Raw genomic sequence first — 19,037 nt, 5'->3', positions numbered from 1 at the left:
CGAGACTCAAAGCCAGCTGCTGGCTGCAGGGGGCCACCCAGCGGGGCCCGGCGTGTGGACGCGGAGCCCCATTCTTTCTGGAAATGGACGCAGGTCCAAAAGGTGTTCCGCTCACCAGAGACTTGCCGGGTCATAATTGTGTGTGATCTCCGGGGTACTGGATGCCAAATTCCACCCTCGTCCCTGTTGGCAGCCCACATTCTTCAGATTCTTATCAGTTTTTTTCCCCCAAGTGAACACTGGGAACCAGTCTCCCTGCTGATTGTGGGAGGATGGGAGAAAATTAAAACCAGGAGTCCTGGCTTTCGTCCCAACTCTGCCACCAGCTCGGTGAGCCACCATGGGTCCTTCCCGTCTCACCTGTAAAGAGTGGGTTGGGACAAGGTGATCTTTGCAAGACCCTCCCCCCCGGCCCCCCTGCCCCCTGCCGCAGTGCAGACCTTTCTTAATTCTCCGTCCAAGTCCATTGTGAGATGCTTTCCAGAAAATATTCCTAAACCAAATTCTGTCTGCTTCCCAGAGTGGGAGACAGTGTCCCGGGCAGAAGAGGTGAGCTGAGGAGTGGTGGCCTTTCCACGTGTCCCCTTCCGCGTGGGGAAGCCTTCCTCCCCTGCCCCCGATGATGCTGCTATGAGACTCTCAGGGACGGGCATTCGGCATTTGAGCTCCAAGGGTCTGCGCCCTCAGGGGGAACATTGCAGTGACGGCCTCTCCGCGCAGGCAGTCCCCTGGATGGCTCTTGACTGTGCCTGACTGCGGTGTTGACCCCAGAGAGAAACTACCACCAATTACCATAAACAAAGTGCTTCCACATTCATTCATTTTTATTGCTCTCAGGCCGCAGGTCATTTTCCCCATTTTATAGGTGAGACACCTGAGCCTTAGACATGGTAAAGCCCGTTCAGCTAGGCAGGGCAGGACTAGCCGCAGGGGGCTGGCTCTCTTGACCCACCTGCGTCCTGGACACTCACTTCCCACCATCCCGGGTTGGTGAGGGCACACAGCTACTCTGGGGCCCTGTGTGAGGCAGGGTCACTGTGAAACTTTGTGGGAACAGTGGGTGATGTCACCTTGGCCCATGCCATCCAGAGCCCGCACCTTGGCTGGAGGTCAGGGGTGGGGGTCACAGGGCATGTCCTCCACTGATGTTTATGGAAGCAACAGGTTTACATCCCGAGGAGCCTAGAAGCCTGAACCAAGGAGCTGGCAGTCTGCACGGAAGTAATCGCTACCTTCTGCTAGATCTGTGCAGCCCACGTATCTCCATTCCATCACAGAGATTAATTCTTGAGATTTCTGGCAACCCTTGAAAAGTGGGCTCCCATTTAGCAGATGAGGAACTGAGGCTCTGAAGTTGAGAGTTTCCGAAAGCCATGCAGGTGGTAAGTGGTGCAGGTAGGCCACTAACTAGGCCTCCTGACTGCACATTTGTATGCCTTGATAGTATGCTTTGATGGCAGGTTGTTTTGTCTGGGATGCTTTTAAATGTGAGTCATAAAATCCCTACTGATGTGGGCTAAAACAACAAAGTCATTTAGTATTTCACATATTAAGAAACGGGTGGCTCAGAGGTTGGTTAATTTGGCAACATCAAATCCTCAAGGACCCTGCTTTTTGCTCTGCTCTCCCTAGGCTGTCTTCCCTCATGGCTGTAAGATGGCTGCCACAGCTCCAGGCATCACATCCTCATCCACCTGTGTATAGAAATAGGGATAAATTTCTCTTCTTGAATCCTCCCTCCCCCATAAGGGGTGGTATTTTCCAGAAACACCTCAGTTGTGTTCTCTTTCCTTGTCACTGACCAGAAATGAAGGAACATGTGCACACCTCAAACAATGGGATTATGGTCTTCCCTACCTTTTTTGAACTTACTGATGCCCAGAGTCTGAAGAAAACCAGGGTTGGTTAGCAAAGAAGAAGGAGGAGGAGGAGATGATTCTCAGGGACATATGTGTCATATATGAGTGTCAGTTAGACACCCTCCTCGCTCACTGTCTGTTCTAAGGGACCCAGTCCCCCAGAGTGCCTGCTACAGGGGGCCCTAGGCCCCCTGTTTGGTGCCATGTGAGTTCCCCACACCTGACTGGACCAGAGGTGGGCATCTGACCCAAAGCAAGTAGGCCTACTAGGGCCCGGCATGGACAGAGGAGCTGGGGGCCAGAGTGGACCAGAATCTCTGTCTCAGGCAACAGAGGTGGGAGAGAATGAGGCCATCCCTCAGTGTGGCTCAAAGTGTGGTCTGCAAGGACAGAAGCCCCCACCAGCCCATTAACCAAGTCCATCACTAAGCATACATTTTTCCTTGTGGAGGGATGGGGTGGGGGACCTACTTGGCCTGGCTGGCTTCTTCTGAACACAAGCAAGCTGGCTGCTCTTCCCTGGTGGGTTTTCGTAAGGATTACAGGAGGGGATGTGTCAGAGGCCTGCCCCATTACCTGGCACATCTGAGTGCTCAGTGAATGTCGGTCACCCTTTTTCCTGTTTCGGTTCCAACTTCCATTGGGTGGAAAGGGTCACTGTCCTTCCCCAGCATCCCCGGGAAGCTTGTTACAACTGCATATCCCTGGATGCATCCCCACAGGACCCGAGTCAGCAGGTGGTTCTGAGAGATGGTGCCCTTGAGAAGGACCAGTGAGGACAAGCTCCTGGGTCCTGTCCTGCTCTCGGCTACGCGGAAAGCTCTGGCTTCTACAGAGGTCGCTTGCGGGCCAAAGGGCTCACGGTTCAAGGTGGACACTGGAGACCGTCGTCGGTCGGTCCACAGCAAACGTGTGACGCCTCACTCCATACACATTCTGGTGAGTTCCAGCTCTGGTCGAGGGGTCTGCGTCCCCGGACGGTTTCTCAGCAGGTGGCCTTGGGACCGCAGATCCCACGAGGATGTTTGGCGCCGAATTCAGGCAGCTTTTGGCCTCTGGCGCTCCTGTTAATGGGAGTCCTCTTGGATCTCTCTGGAGATGCTCAAAACCACGCTGTCTGTTCGGCCAAATTGTATACTCCCTCAGCTGCCCCAGTGCGAATGGGAAATTCAATCCCAAAGTGGCTTTTGCTCCATATGGGGTTCTTTCCAGGCTTGTCTCAAGTGGGGGAGGCCTCAGGAATTCCCCACCATGGAAAGTGCTAGAGAACGACTACGGACAGTTATGAAGCGGCCCAACTGGGCTGTCTGGGGAGGTGACGCGCACTTGGGCTCCCCTGTTGCCGCGGACCTGCATCCGAACCCACACGCCTCGTTCTCCCACCCGGCCTCAGTGTTGGACCCTGGAGTCCGTGTCATCGCCTCCCCTGTTTTTACAGAAAGATTGGGTCGGTTGCTGTGCTGTTTTGGGGACCAGCAGCTTTTCCCTCTAAAAGTCAGTGACCTTAGAATGACTTGAATCCCTCTCTGGTCTCGCCTTGAAATGGACAGTTCCGATAAAAAATCTGTCGGGGGACACAGGCAAGTCTTTCTGTGGGTACAAATGCTCGGCCCTAAAAACCGATCTGGACTGAGTAGAACACACACTCCGTTATTCTTACACACACAAAACCACCACTCCGGACAGCGGCTCCGTGGCTGAGAGATGGAGAGAAACATTAAGCCACAGGGACGCTTGCCTTGTTGGGAGACACTGTGTGGCAATCTGGTCTCTGGAGGTCGGTCTCCTGGGTGGCTTCCTGCCCTGCCCTGACTCCGGGTCTCTGGGGCCTCTTGAGCATGTCTCACCTGAAGGTGTCTCCAATGGAGAGCTTGCCGCTCAGAGCCGCCTTCCCCCACTGGGGTCCCCAGCTCACTCTATCCAAAGGACCCACGGCCGACAGTTCTCACCAGCTGCAGAGGGCAGGTGTGAATCTGAGGGGGAGGGGGCCTTCCTCTCCACCTGGCCAAATCCTGGGCTTCCGAGCTGTCCTCTTCCCATAGACGCTCCCTGCTCTACGGGTCGGCCTCCCGGTCCCCCCAGCCTGTAGGACAGCGGCTGCTTTCCTCCCAGGGCACTGGGTATCATTTCGTTGCTTTCCCTGCTGGGCACACGGCAGACACTGGGCTGAGTCCCCGGGAAGCAGATTCTGGGACGGGGTCTGGCACTGAGGATGTGTCTGGCGATCAGAGACCATGGAAGGGAGAGGACAGACTCGGAATCAGAAGGAGAAGTTGAGCTGGGATGCAGGCCCAGCGATAGCTACCACCCGCCTCCCTGGGGAGTCCTGCTGCTACAGTGGACCTCTCGACTTATCCTGATGTCCGTGTGACTGGGCCCTTCAACTCGTGCATGGACAAGACCCTGGCTCGGGGCCGGCCTGGGGAGAGCCGGACGTCAGGTGAGGCAGCTCTGGGCGCTGAGGCAGTCCAGGGAGGGTCTGATCGCTGATAGCCCTTCGTTGAGGGGGACCCGGGACAGACCCAGTGTCCACCGCCCATGGGCTGGTATGGAGGGGAGCAGGGTGCTCTTGACCTTATTCTGCACAAAGACAGCCCGAGTTGCCTTTGCCTTTTGGAATACAGCGCACACCACTGACTCGTACTGAACTTATTGTTGGCGAGAAACTCCATGCCCCATCTGGGGCTCGTCCGCTGGGTTTTGGGGCCGCAGGGCCGGACTCCATGTTCGCCCGGTCATGTTTCATCTTGTTACATTTGGCTCCTTGCTCCAGGCTGGGGAGATCTAGCTTGGATCTCTCCTCCCTGCCCAGACCCAGGCCCCCGTGTGCGCCGGCTCCTGGTCTGTGCTTCCTGTCAGCAGCCCGCTGCCTCCCGCACCGACGGCAGCCTGGCCCGCCCGGGCAGTGTGGCCCCTCGTGGAGAGACCAGCGTTTGCCCCAGGTGATCTCCAGGTCCCCCCCACCGGCAGGTGTAGCTGAGCAGCTCAGGGCTGGGCTTGAATCTTGGGTGCGTGTCGACTTGCTCGTTGGGTGGCCTGGGACGTGTCCCGCCTGCCTTTGCCGCATGCCTCGCTTCCCGATCTGTGACCGTGGAGTAGCCGCGGTCCTTCCCGGCCAGGGCTGAGTGAGGAACACCCGGAGGGCTGACTCCCATGCGGGGCCGCAGTGAGGAGGGGGCGGGGAGCAGGGTGGCTCCAGGCCCTCCCCACGAGCCTTGCTGGGGCCTGAGCTGTCATCCCAGTGGTCTCCTGGGGGTGCAGGTGGGATGGCTCCCAGAGGGACTTGGCTACTTAGCACCTGCTGCGTGATGTTGTTCTTGTTCCCTAACCGTCCGCTGTCCTCACCGGCAAGGTGGATGCAGCTTGGGGCGTAGAATTGAAGACCGGGCTTCAGGGTCTAAAAGGACCCCTTGCTCAAGTGTGTCACCTTTGTCTCCTGGAGGCTCAAGCCTCCTTCTCTGTAAGGCACCCACCTTACCCACCTGGGAGAATTGGGGAGATTGTGCGAGCTCACGGATGGCAGGTTTTCTGGGGCCCCCACAACCAAGTCCCACACGCGGTCAGCTTGAATGACAGAAGTGAATTTCCTCATGGTGCTGGAGGCTGGAAAGGCACGACGGAGGTGTTAACAAGGGCGGTTTCTCCCGGGGCTTCTCTGCTTGGCTCACCGATGGCCGCTTTCTCCCCGCGCCTTCACGCGATCTTCCCTTGGTACATATCTGCGTTCATATTTGGAAATTTCCTCTTTATAGAAAGACACCAGTCACCCTGGATTCCAACCCACCCTAAGGACCTCATTATAACTTAATGCCCTCTTTAAGGACTCTTTTTTTTTTTTTTAAAGATTTTATTTATTTATTTGACAGAGAGAAATCACAAGTAGGCAGAGAGGCAGGCAGAGAGAGAGGAGGAAGCAGGCTCCCTGCTGAGCAGAAAGCCCGATGTGGGGCTCGAACCCAGGACCTGGGATCATGACCTGAGCTGAAGGCAGCGGCTTAACCCACTGAGCCACCCAGGCGCCCCAAGGACTCTTTTTTTTTTTTTAAATATTTTATTTATTGGTTTTAGAAAGAGCAAGAGAGAGAGAGCAAGAGCGTGAGTGGGAGGAGGGGCGGGGGGAGAGAGAGAGAGAGAGAGAGAGAATCCCCAGCGGATTCCTCGTTGAGCTCTTCTCGATCTCCTCTTGATCCCACGACCCCGAGATCACGACCTGAGTCGAAATCAAGAGTCCAATGCTTCACTGACCGAGCCACCCAGGTGCCCCAAGATTCCATCTTTATAGTCACATTTTGAGTTCCTGGGAGTTAGGGTTTTGACATATGAATTTGGGGGTAGGGACATATCTCAGCCCATAACAGTACATGGGACTGCTTTGCCAACCCAAAACAGGTCTTGGGGTCCTGGGCCTGACTGCCCACAGGAGAGGGTCTCTGCCTGGCCAGAAGCCGGGTGGGCTAACTCTGTACCAGAGCTGTTCCTTCTCTCCTGGGAAGGGGCAAGGACCTGACTTCTCTGACTGTATCTCTCTGCGGACCAGCTAAGCCCCAGGGGCTCTGCTTCAAGGGCGTGGTCTCAGAGTCATCCAGATTGCCCATCCGTGTGGCCATGGCCTTCAGGCTGCAAACCTGGGTTCTTCACAGAGCTCCCTGCACCCAGCTCGCCCTGAGAACTCCTGGAACTGGCCTCTGGGGGTTGGGCAGGGTATGTCCGGGTAATTAGAATGATCAGGGCGGGGAGGAAGGGGGCCTGAAACTCAACACCCTTAACCTTGAGATGGGTGGTTCCAGCCATGGAGACAGAGCTTGCTGGCACCCAGCAGAGCCCCAGAAACCATTTTTTTGCTGAGTGAGTGCAAGTGGGTGAGAGAAAGTCCTCCTGGAACATAGGGCTTGGGGTCGGATCTGCACAACTTTATGAGGTCTGCCCCTGGCCCACTGTCCTTGGGAGCCTATAGTTTTCTAGTATGATTAGGACTATGATTGAGGGATGTATGGGAGCCTGTGGGGCATGAGGCAAGGGTCCCTTTCTGGCCAGGGGGTCAGGAAGGCTTCCAAGAGGGGACAGAGCCCAAATGAAGACTTGTAGGCTAACAGTTGGCCAAATGGAAGACGGTGGGATGGCATGCCAGGGGGGACAGTGTGACAGTGTCGGTGGTAAGATGAAGGGTGGTAGGAGGTGGTACCAGGGAGGTAGGGAGTGCTGTGGAGGATGGGGAGGAGGGGAGGTGACCTGGACAGGACAGATTTATGGTTTTGGGAGTGCCCTCTGGTGGCTCATAGAGGACACTGCAGGGAGACCAGGCTGGAGGCTGGGAGACCAGCAGGCGCCAAGGCCGTCCAGGTACAAGATCAAGAGGAAGCGGGAGAGGGGTGGAGAAGGTGGGATTGCCTGGCGTGGGGGCTGAGTGGCCACGTGCAGTGAGAGAGGGAGAAGGCGGAGTCTGTGGCAATTTGCCGCTGGGTGTTCTGGGTAAAAGGACCGGGAGTTTAATGGGGCTGGTCACCAATATGGACTCAGCTGGGTCTGGAGAGGGATGTGCTCAGTACGGGTCAGATTGAAATGGTGTGTCTTGAAGTGTGTCCCATGGGCTATGATGATGTGTGACCACTGTCCAGATAAGCAGGGCCCCTATGTTGGGGTTCAAGGGGAAGCACCGAGGAGACTCAGCTGGTGGACGAAGCGGAGTGTGGGACAGGGGAAAGGGGGCCGACTGGGTGATTCCCCCTGGGAGGGAGGACACCGTCAGAGCCCTGGGGCTTGGTTCAGGCTCAGAGCTTAGGGTCCTGGTGATGGAGGGAAAGTGTGAGTGAGATCAATTCCCAAGGCAAAGCTCCGATAAGAGAACTGGGAGGATTAAGGGTGGGTGCTTGGGGTGGGGCTCTGGGGAGGAGAAGCCACCATATTGCCATATTGCCATTTCCCTGGGTTAATTATGTTCAGAAGTGGGCCTGGGCCAGGGGTGTCCTGAAGACCCTCCATTCCATTGCACCGTGATTTCCTGAAGCCACTTATCGCTTGTTGTCCCAAAGGACCCTAAATCAAGAATTTCGGAGCTTGGCCAAGTCACGGAGCCAAACACTTAGCACGACGAAGACCACTGTAGGGGTGGCCTCTGGGTCTGGTGGAGCAGGGCCAAGTCAGTGGCTCAGCCCCATCAGGGAGTGGACCTCATCTCATGAGAAAAGGGACCTGGATGGGAGACTGTCCCCAAAGCTGAGAGCGAGTTTCCCATCTTGGACCTTCCAGGGGAGAGGGAGGTATGGAAGAGACATTTGCTGCCCAAAGATAATGCCAGCCCTTCCCATCCTGATGAAGGCTGCTAAGGGCACCCTCACTGCCAGGCAGTTGGAGGACCAACCCTGCCACTCCCAAATTCTGTGTTCTTGGGCCAGTCCTTCCAGAAGGGTCTTATAAGGGACTTAGTCTCCTGCCAAGCCAGTCTCTGGGTGGAATTTTTCTGTAGTCCATACAGATCTGTATGCACCCACCCACCGTGGGCAGGAGTAGGGGTGGGTGGCATTGTGATGCCCCCCACAAACAGGACCACGGAATGTTCAGGACATGGGGATCCTAAGAGGGACCCCACACGGGAGCAGAATGCCTGACACCAAGATTCTCTGGAACCGTGGTGCCTGGAGATGAACAAGGTTTTGAATTCCATCTGAGAAGGTCTGGATCCCTTTTCCCTTGTCTCTGCCTGCCTGCCTTCGTTGTTTTTGGCCAGGTTTTGATTTTGGGAAGCCATTTACAGCCCATTAAAAGATCAAATGTCTGCAGATGATGAATCGAGGCATTTGAAAATGTTTTGCAATTCACAGCTCATTTCCCTATAGAGAACCCTGACCCGGCGTGATTCCGAGATGGCTGGTTGGTTTGTCTGTGCTGGAATGCCAGGGGCGGATGTTGGGATGGAGCATTGTCCTCCCGTTGGTTCATCCCCAAGACGGTCTTGCTCAGTGCCTGAGATGGCACCAGTGCTTCCCAGTAGAGATGAAGGAGGGGCCTAGGCTCCCGCCATCTTGCACAATTTCTAGACCAATCTGCAGACACAGGAGAGGAGGTTTGTACTGGGGACGTGGGACCCTGCTGGTCCTGTGGGCTGGAAGGCTGGATTCCCTTCCCAGCTCAGCCTCAAGTCTGAGCTACAGACAGTGAAGTTTAAATGCCCACTACTCCTCCCAGCTCCAAGATGGGAAGGTCAGTCCCTAGGCTTTAATGGACACTGTGGGGTTCCAGTAGCCAGCCAATTGGGGATTCCTTGGCTTAGGTAGCGAGTGCCGTATGGTTCATACACCACTAACCTAAATCTGCTCACATAGCCCTCAAAATAACTTTGAGAGGTAGGATTTTTTTTTTTTTTTTAATTTCACTGAGGCTCAGAGAGGGGACATCACTTCGCTTAAGTCACAGAGCAGGTTGGTCGCAGACCCAGGTTTTGTGCTAGGTCTCCTGGTGCCTTTGGGGAGAGGGATGGACTTTCGATTACTTCTATGCCCTTTTTGACTGTGCAAATGTTGGTAATAGAGATTTGTGCAGAAAATTTTCCAGATTTTGGAAATTTTTGATGTAAGATCACATATAATATTTACATATAATTTTAAATCTCTGGAATTCTTCTTGTGTCTTTTGTTTGTCTCTCGTTAAGAATTGTTATAAGCTTTGTCTATTTGATTTTTTTTTAAACCTGTTTTGTTGATTCACTTTTTTTTTTTTTTAAAGATTTTATTTATTTATTTGTCAGAGAGAGAGAGAGAGAGAGAGAGAGTGAGAGTGAGCACAAGCAGATAGAGTGGCAGGCAGAGGCAGAGGGAGAAGCAGGCTCCCTGCTGAGCAAGGAGCCCGATGTGGGACTCGATCCCAGGACGCTGGGATCATGACCTGAGCCGAAGGCAGCGGCTTAACCCACTGAGCCACCCAGGCGTCCCAATTGTTGATTCACTTTTTAAAGTAAATCTACTTCACTCATTTCCACTCAAATCTTTGCTGATTCTTTTCTTCTCCTTCCTCTTTCGAGGGTTTCTAATTCCTGTGTTTTCTGTTGCTACCTTCTTGGTTTTCTAGCATTTTGTTGGGTTAATCAGATTTTCTTTGCTTCATTTTTTTTCTTTCATGGTTTGTCAGTTTTGTGTCCTCTTTCTATCCTTGCTACTATTTATCTTTGAACTGAAAGGTATATCTTAATCGTGTATTTTTCTACTGTACCTGAAGTTGCAAAGCACCTGTGTCCTTTCCATAAACAAGACAAAATCCCCAACAACTTCTGGTTCCTCCTGTCCCACTTGCAGCTCTCTTCCATACTGAGATCACTGTGGATTTTAGAGCTAAGCTGTTATTAAATCGTATTACTCTTTCTTTGCTCATAACAGCTGCTTATATTTGATATATTCCTTCTGCATCCTTCATTTATTTTGCTGGAGTACATCCTGCAGTGATTCTTTCAGAAAAGGTGACTGGCAAGCTTTCTGAGTTCTTGTACATCTGAAAATGTCTTTTTCTTGCCTTTGCCTTTGAAGGAGAGTTTGCCTGGGCGTGGAGTTCTGGGTGCTCAATATTTCCCCTTGGAAATTTGAAACCATTGTGTTTCTTGATGAATCTGGCACTGCTGATTTAAGTTTATCTTGGGTAATCTGTGTCACTCTCTTTTCTATAGCATTTGGTATTGTTGTTTCCATCCTGGGGGTTCTGACATTTTAGCATGATATGTCTCTTTGTGTTCTTCTGGCTTAGCACTCAGTGGGCTCTTTTGGATTAAGAAATCATGTCTTTCTCCAACTCTCTTTATACTTTCTTCAAGTACGTACTTCCCTTGGCTCTCTTCGATCCCCCATTCCAGAGCTACTAATAGACATATGTTGGCAAATGGTCTGTCCTTTGGGTCTCTCACCTTCTCCCCCTCCCCCATTTCCCACCTCCTTTTCCCCCTGCAGTGCATCCTTGGAAAGTTCATGGCTCAGATTTCCGGCTCATCCCGTCACTCTAGCTGTGTCCATTCTGATTTTTCAGCCCATCTGTTGCACTTTTTGGTTTTTACAGTCATACGTTTCATTTCCAAGAGATCTCATTTTTTTCCATTTCATAATATTTTTTTTTCCACAAAGGCACGACTGTCTTATCTCTTTGAGGACATCAGTAATGTTTTAAAAAACTGTCTTCATCAGTTTGGTTTATTGTCTTTTCCTGAGGTGTGATTTATTTTCTGTTGAGTTGGTGCCTTTCTTTCATGGTACTGGCCTTTTCTTTTCTCGAATACTTTGAAATTCTTGGTATTTGGGGATTTCCACTGGCTCATTTCTGCTTTACTATTTATTGCTGCTTTGTCTCTTGGAGGGTTGGTATAGGTGAAGGGTAGAGAAGAAGTGTGCAAGAATTTAGTTGTATAGGGGCGCCTGGGTGGCTCGGTTGCTTGAGCCTCTAATTCTTGATTTTGGCTCAGGTCAGGATCTCAGGGTCCTAGGATCGAGCCCTGGGTTGGGCTCCATGCTCAGCAGGGGGTCTGCTTCTCTGCCTTTCTATCCCTCTGCCTCTGTCCCTCCTCCTGCTCTACCTCTCTCTCTTTCAAGTAAATAAATCTTTTTTTTTTTTAAGATTTTATTTATTTTTTTGGCAGACAGAGATCACAAGTAGACAGAGAGGCAGGCAGAGAGAGAGAGAGAGGAGGAAGCAGGCTCCCTGGTAAGCAGAGAGCCTGATGCGGGGCTCGATCCCAGGACCCTGGGATCATGACCTGAGCCGAAGGCAGAGGCCTCAACCCACTGAGCCACCCAGGCGCCCCTCAAGTAAATAAATCTTAAAGAAAAAAAAAAAAGAATTCAGTTGTATAAACTTTAAAAAAAAAAAAATTAAGCAGAGAGAGAGAGCATGAGAAGGGGGAGGGTCAGAGGGAGAAGCAGATTCCCTGCCAAACAGGGAGCCTGATGTGGGACTCGATCCCGGGACTCTAGGATCATGACCTGAGCTGAAGGCAGTCGCTAACCAGCTGAGCCACCCAGGCACCCGAATTCAGTTGTATAAACTTGAGAGGGTCCCAGTTTCTCCTGGGGGTCATCAGATTTTGGGGCACCCTCTACGACCATACCTGCCTCAGGCGGGTGAGTCTAATGCCTGATTCTTGACACCAGCAGGGGTAGGGATCTGGGTTCTTGTACTATGGTCCTCTGACAGTCACCTCTGGGTCCCTCCCCTATCCCATCAGCCACATCATCAGCTGTTCCCGATTTGCACCCACATTTACTGCCAATCTGGAATCTTCCCTATGTTTCCCGTTGGGCTCTCCCCTTTCAACTCAGTTTCACCTACTTCCAATCTAACGAGCGTTCCTCAAACTTTCTGGCCCCCCGCTGCTTCTCTGTTTTCCAATGCTGTTAGGGACTTTTATGTTTCTTTATTTAAATTTCTGCTTTATTGAGTTAAGAGTGACAAACTGGAAAAGTGTATATTTAGGTTGTACAATATGCTTTTTTACCCCCAAAGGTATACAATGTGATGACTTATTATATATGGACATTGTGAAATGATTAGTACAGATTATTAAAACATTCATCACTTCACGTAGTTACCACTGTTTGTTTTGTGGTGAGAACACTTAAGATCTACTCTCTTAGCACATTTCAAGAATGCAATGTGGAATTATTAACTCTAATCACCACATGATTATGTGTGTAATACACAGATAATATAACACATAATACATACAGATTGAATCTGTATATTAGATCCCCAGAACTTATTCATCTTATAACTGGACTTTTGTATTCTTTGACTAGCATCTCCCCGTCTCTCACACTCCCTGGAAATCCCTGTTCTACTCTCTGGTTCTATGAGCTGGATGGTTTTGGATTTCATATACAAACGTGTCCGGCTTATTTATTTAGCGTAACGTCCTCCAGCCTCATCCATGTTGATGCAAATGGTAGAATTTCCATCTTTTTAATGGCTGCATAACATTCTATTGTGTGTGTGTATTTTCTACATTTTCTTTGCCCATTTATTCATGGATGGACACTTTGGTTATTTCCGTCTTGGCCGTTGTGAATACTTCCACAATGAGCACGGGCATGCAGATACCTCTTCTAGATACTGATATTAATTCCTTTGGATATATACCCAGAAATGAGATTCCTGGGTCATACAGTAGTTCCATCTTTAATTTCTTCAGGAACCTACCATAATGGCTGTACCAATGTCCATCACCACCAACAATGTACCGGAGTTCCTTTTTCTCCACACTTCTGCCAACATTTGTTGTCTTGTGGCCTTTTGATAATGGCCATCCTAAGAAGTGTGAGGTGATCTCTCATTTTGATCTGCGTTTTCCTCGTGGTGAGTGATGTTGAGCTTTTGGCCATCTGTATGTCTTCTTCAGAAAGATATCTATTCAGGTCCTTTGGCCATTTTAAAATCAGATTTTTTGGGTTTTGGCTATTGAGTTTTATGAGTTCCTTGTATGTTTCTGATCTTAACCCCTTATAAGATGTATGGTTTGCAAAAATCCCAAAGCTCCCGCAAGGGCATTTTTATCCATGGATGGCTGCCAAATTATTGTTACTGAGGGGAGATAGGAGTGGGGGGCCTCCTGTCCCACTATCTTGCTGATGTTGCAATAAGGATTTATTTTTAGATTTAAATTTCTAGGATCTGGACGTGGGGAATGCGTGGGGGAGGTGGGAGCATGGGCTTGCCTGCCATCTGGATCCAATCACATTATTGTTTGCATATAACACCCACCCTCATGCCCCAGCTCAGGCTTCTGCACCTCTCACACTGCACCAGAGGAATTTTTCTAAATTCAGACCCATAGAGAGATTCCGCTGGTCAGAGCCCTTCAGGGGCTCCCCCCTGACTTCATGCTAAGACCCACAACTAGCCTGGGGGGTACCATGTTCCTTCCTTCCTCCTGGCTCCTCCCCTTCCTCCTGGCCCCTTCCTTTCCTCCTTGCTCCTCCCCTCCTCCCAGCCTTTGGGCCACGGGTGTTTGCACTTGCTGAAGGCTGACTCTTAGCTTTCAATACCCAGGTGGTTGGTCTTTCTTGGGACCTGTGTTAGGTGCCCCGCTGTTCCCATAGCTCCCTGTGTACATCCTTTGGTTGCACTGATGGCCCCGTGTTCCTGTGGGTTATGATCACTTCCTTCTTAGTCTTCCATGTCAAAGTGGGATTTCCCCATGGGCAAGGGTTCATTCCAGTATTTGGTGACTGAAATGATGGATGCCAGGGCTTGGTGGCCACGGGGTGCGGGTGCTTTCCCTTCCCCTTTGTCCTGGACTGAGGGTCTCAGTGGACCCCTTCCCCAGAAGAATGAGCACCCCCACCCCATGGCCTTATGGAGAGACCCCTCCTTGGCCAGCATGGCCTTTTGACCTGCAGTCAGCACCTCAGGAATAGAAGGGCTGATGTGACTGTTGCTTTCCCCACAGGCACTGGTGCCATCACACGGTGACGCGGACAGTGTCCTGCCAGGTGCAGAACGGCTCGGAGACAGTGGTCCAGCGTGTGTACCAGAGCTGCCGATGGCCCGGGCCCTGTGCCAACCTCGTGAGGTAAAGGCTGTGGAGAGGGCCAGCTCTGCCCTTCCTTTCTGTTCCCTTGGATGAATCCAACCCCAGCACAGGCTGCTGGGGAGGGGGATTGATGCTCGGAAACAAAAGCTGAGTGTGCATTTATGGAGCACCTTTTGTGTATAGAGCATGGGCATTTGATGAGCAGAAGAGCACTATAGACAAGAAGTGGGGTGAGGGTACTGAGGGGTGGGGAAGACCCAGAATCAGCTCGCAGGCACTGCTGGGACCCATGAAAGGGGCAGAGATTCTGGTCCTGGGCCACAGGCTGCCACGCCAGTTAGGGGGAGAGTGTCATTCTGCCTTTCTTTCTTTCTTTCTTTTTTTTTTTTTTAAGATTTTATTTATTTGTCAGAAAGAGAGAGAGCAAGAGAGAGAGAGAGAGAGAGCACAAGCAGGGGGAGCGGCAGGCAGAGGGAGAACCAGGCTCCCCGCTGAGCAAGGAGCCTGATGCAGGGCTTGATCCCAGGACCTTGACATCATGACCTAAGCCAAAGGCAGACGCTTCCCCGACTGAGCCACCCAGGCGCCCCTCATTCTGCCTTTCACTGTTAATGCTGTCATTGTTGTTATGAAGAAAGTGGTATATACTCAGTGCCCAAAGCAAATCCAGATATTACAGAACTGAATAAGGTGGACGATGAGTATTCTCCTGTCTCCCAATTGCTCCTACACAATCCCATTATTAATATTACCAGTGCATTACTCCAGACCCTTTTCTCCTCATATTTATGTATGAGCATATATATATATATATATATATATATATATATATGAGCAGTATATATATATATACACTTTCAGACAAAACCAGATGATATTCTTTTGTTCTGCAACTTGCTTCCCCCCAGAAAAATATTTTTTTTTAATTTTATTTGTTTATTTGACAGAGAGATCACAAGTAGACAGAGAGGCAGGCACAGAGAGAGAGGGAAGCAGGCTCCCTGCCAAGCAGAGAGCCCGATGTAGGGCTCGATCCCAGGACCCTGAGATCATGACCTGAGCCGAAGGCAGAGGCTTAACCCACTGAGCCACCCAGGCGCCCTGGTATTAATTCCTCTTAAACATTTGGTAAAATTCTCCAGTGGAAACATCTGGGGCTGGAGAATTCTTTTGAAGGAGTTTTTAAGCTACAAATTCAATTTCCTTAATAGTTATGGGGCGAGTCAAATGATCTATTTCAGATCGAGTGAGTTGGAGTGATTGTGTTTTTCGATGACCTGGTCCATTTCCTCTCAGCTGCTAAATTGACGTGTGTAGCCCTATTAACCTGTTTTATTCCTGATATTGATAACTCCTGCCTTTTCTTCTTTTCCCTTTGTCAGTCTTGCTAGAGCTTTGTTGTTTCACGGGTCTTTTCTGAGGACTAGCTTTGGTTTCATTCATTTTTCTCTAATGTTTTTCTGTTTTCAATTTCATTGATTTCTGCTCTTATCTGCTCCGTCCTTCCTTCTGCTGGCTTTGAAGTATTTTTCTCTCCTTTTTGGAGGTTCCTGAGTTGGGCTGGTTTAGGTTTTAAAAAAGATCGAGGGTTGCCGTGGGGACAGTGGATACATGCAGGTGCAAGGCGTTGGTGGCTCGTGCCAGGACACTACCTGGGAAGTGGGTGAATTCAGGATGTGTCTGGAAGCTGAGATGACAAGAGTCTGTTCACAGAAGGGCAGGGAGCAACCATGCATAACCCTCTGTGTCTGGTTTGAGTGGCTGGCTGGCTGGGCATGTTCTTCACTAAGTTGGGGACCCCCAGTGGTGTCAGACCTTGGAGGGGAAGCCAGCAGCTCTGTTTTGGCCAAGTGAAGCTGGAGATGCCTATGGGGGCATCCGTGGGAGAAGGGGGGAGGTTGAGTGAAAAAGTCTGGAGTACCGGGAAAATTGCAGGGCTCTGCAAAGGAGCACCCCAACCTCAGAGGCAGGACAAAGGAGGAGGGGCTGGCTAAGGAGGGGAGAAGGAGCAGGCAGGGGAGAAGGAGCATTTGGGTGTCCCGGGAGGTGAGTTTCGGGAGGGAAGGCATGGGGGAGAGCCCAAGTCTCCCAGATGTTTTGGGAAGCCTGCTAAGACTGGGGCCGTGCCCATTAGAGTTGGCAACGTGTGGTGGCTGGGACCCTGGCAAAGGCCGTCTTGGGGAGCAGTGGGGATGGAGGCCAAGAAGGCAGGCGCATAGGAGGAAAATGAGATGTGAGAAGTTTCTAGAAGTTCTTGCTGTGAAGGGAGCAGTGAAGGGGCCTGGGAAGCTGGAGGCCGCATGGGGTAAGGGAGGGATTCTGTTTGTTTTGAAGACAGGAAGTACGGGAGCATATTTGTAAACTGTTTTGTAAGCTGTCAGGGAGGGTCCTGGAGAGAGGCGAGGGCAGAATCCCAGAGCTGGGGAATGGGCAGCAGGAGGGGAAGGGGGGGCCCTGTCAGAGCTGCAACAGGGGGCAGGCCGAGAGCAGGGGCACCTGCCACGCATGTGGGTTCACCCAGGTGATGCTGGGATGGTCTGATTTGGGGGGCACCTCTACCAACTCATGAGGGCCACCATGGCAGCCCACGATGTCCCCCTCCCATTATTCCCAGGGCTCACCACGAGGTCCTTACCCACCGAGGTCCCCCCACACCAAGGTGCCCGGTATGGGGACGCAGCCACACACCTTAAAGGACGCAGCCATCTTCTTGCTATGTGGAAACAGAACTGTAATCCAGCCGTGTCCCGTGTGGATTCTCCCATTATGAGAGTTTTTTCCTACACTGGATTTCTGGAGAGAGAGAGAGGGAGAGAGAGAGTGTGTGTGTGTGTGTGTGTGTCGGAGGTACGCATCTATCATGTTTACAAACATGAGGCCCAGAGGACCATGCCAGGCACCCGGCCAGTCAGCAGCTGGCAGGGAGAGGGGGCTCCATGGGTTCCCCTCCCTTCCCCAGGGCCTGGTCTCCCTTCAGGGAAGTCCCTGTCTCAGCTTCCTCAGATCCTGTGTTTGGTCTGATCTGTGGTTGGCGCGGAACCGAACACCTAAGAGTCGACACTGGTGTCCAAGAACATGGCCCCTTCCCTCCCAGAACGTGTGTGGTTGGGGGGAGGGGATGTTGTGGACGGAACCGCCGGGGGAGGGAATGTCAAATGGCCCTGATATGAGACCTGGTCCTGGGTTTCCGCGGGTGGGTGGGCGGCAGTGACATTGGCTCAGAGATCTGGGGGTGGAGGGGGTTTCCCTAGGGGAGGGGTGCCGTGTGGCGGGGAGGGGGGATGGGAGAGGCAACAGTGTGGGAGGGCAGGGCCACAGTGAGGGCTTGGATGCTGAGACTTTCCCGAGAGAGGCCTGAGGACCAGCTCCACACCCAGAGGAAGGCAGAGAGGACAAGCCGGGCCTCCCCTCTCCGTGCCTCAGTTTCCCTTTCTGGGGAATGAGGATATATCCCTCTGTCTTGCTTTGGGGTGGGAAATCACACCCCTGGCTCTGCCTCGATCAAGGCAGCAGGAAGTCCGGTGTTGTTGATGCTGCCCTCCTGTCCCCACTGAGCAAACCCCCCACCCCCAGGGGGGCCGCTGCGGGAAGGAGGGTGGGCCAGGCGCAGGGCCTGCCTGGCAGATTGGGAGGGCCAAGCCCCAGGGACTTGGGGGTTAAGTTTTCCTCGGCCTGGCTTCCCTGCCCTGGCTGTCTCCCCGGCCCCTCTCGGAGCTCTTTGATGGCATTAGAGCCAACCTTTTCCAGATGTGCTGAGCGGAGGGGTTTGCCGGAACTCTCCGGAGCTTCATCTGCCTCCTTCATTCCCCTCCGCCAGACGGCCCCCTGCCGGCCTGCCTACCCCCCCCTTTGATTGGGTTGCCGGGACTTAGTACTTTCTTCAAACATGGCCTTTCTTTCCTGCCCCTCCTCCGCAGCCGGCCTGCGTGGGTGATCCCTGCGGCGTGGGGGCTTGTCTGGGCTGCATCCCCGTCCCCCGCCAGGACTCCCCAGTGCCCTGCTGTCCTGGGCTCTGGTGGGGGAGGCTGGGCGGAAGACACTGCCGGCTGGGCCCGCTGTCCCTTGCATCTGGCACTTCGGAATGACTAGCTGGGATCTGGAGGAGGCCAGAGGCTTCAAACCCCCTCCTCCTGCCTCTGCACGGCAGTGGGACAGCCCCTTCCCTCCCACTGGCCCGCTGCTATTAATCAAGAGATTAATAATCTGCTGCCTCCTTTTCTGAAACTCCCGCTCCCATTTCCTGTTGAGTCTCCAGCCTGTCTCGGTACCTCCCAGTCTGGTCGTCCTCGTGGTGGTCCCTGGTGGGGAAGTGCGGCCACAGCAGGAACCTGCAGGCTGAAATGCCCCGTGGGGGGCAGGGGCACCGCGCCTCCACGTGAAGTCTCGGGGCTGGCGATTCCCAGACCATAGCCCTGTGCCAGCACCCAGCGAGGGACCTCCTGATGCTTTGGGGACCCCTCCTTCCACCTTTGGAGGCCAAAGAGCCATGGCCTCCACTTACACACCTCTGGTGATGGGCACCTCACCCCTCTGGGATTCCGTTTGTCAAGTGCCTTCTCTTGTGACCCCGTGCACCCAGGGCCACGTTTGGGGAAATACAGACGCATCTGCACCCTTTCTGGGGGGCAGTCATTGAGTGGCTGGAGGAGTTTGGGAGCCCCTGAGAAGACCTCATGACTTCA

The 19,037-nt window shown here is 52.5% G+C and overlaps 1 protein-coding gene across 2 annotated transcripts in view; it reads left to right on the top strand.

The window, feature by feature from the left end:
- The window catches only part of LOC111146132 (collagen type XXVI alpha 1 chain), a 124,078-nt gene that overhangs the window by 25,357 nt on the left and 79,684 nt on the right, over positions 1–19,037 (top strand). For both annotated transcript variants that reach the window (XM_022501538.1, XM_022501537.1), the window contains exon 2: positions 14,272–14,394. In XM_022501538.1, the coding sequence (XP_022357246.1) occupies positions 14,272–14,394 (123 nt within the window). The remainder of the gene's footprint in view (positions 1–14,271; positions 14,395–19,037) is intronic.

Source organism: Enhydra lutris, unplaced genomic scaffold (assembly GCF_002288905.1).
Source record: "Enhydra lutris kenyoni isolate GAN:26980312 unplaced genomic scaffold, ASM228890v2 scaffoldscaffold13, whole genome shotgun sequence".
NCBI lineage: Eukaryota > Metazoa > Chordata > Mammalia > Carnivora > Mustelidae > Enhydra > Enhydra lutris.
Note: the sequence above shows the minus strand (reverse complement) of the source record. Positions and strands in the feature narration are given on the sequence as shown.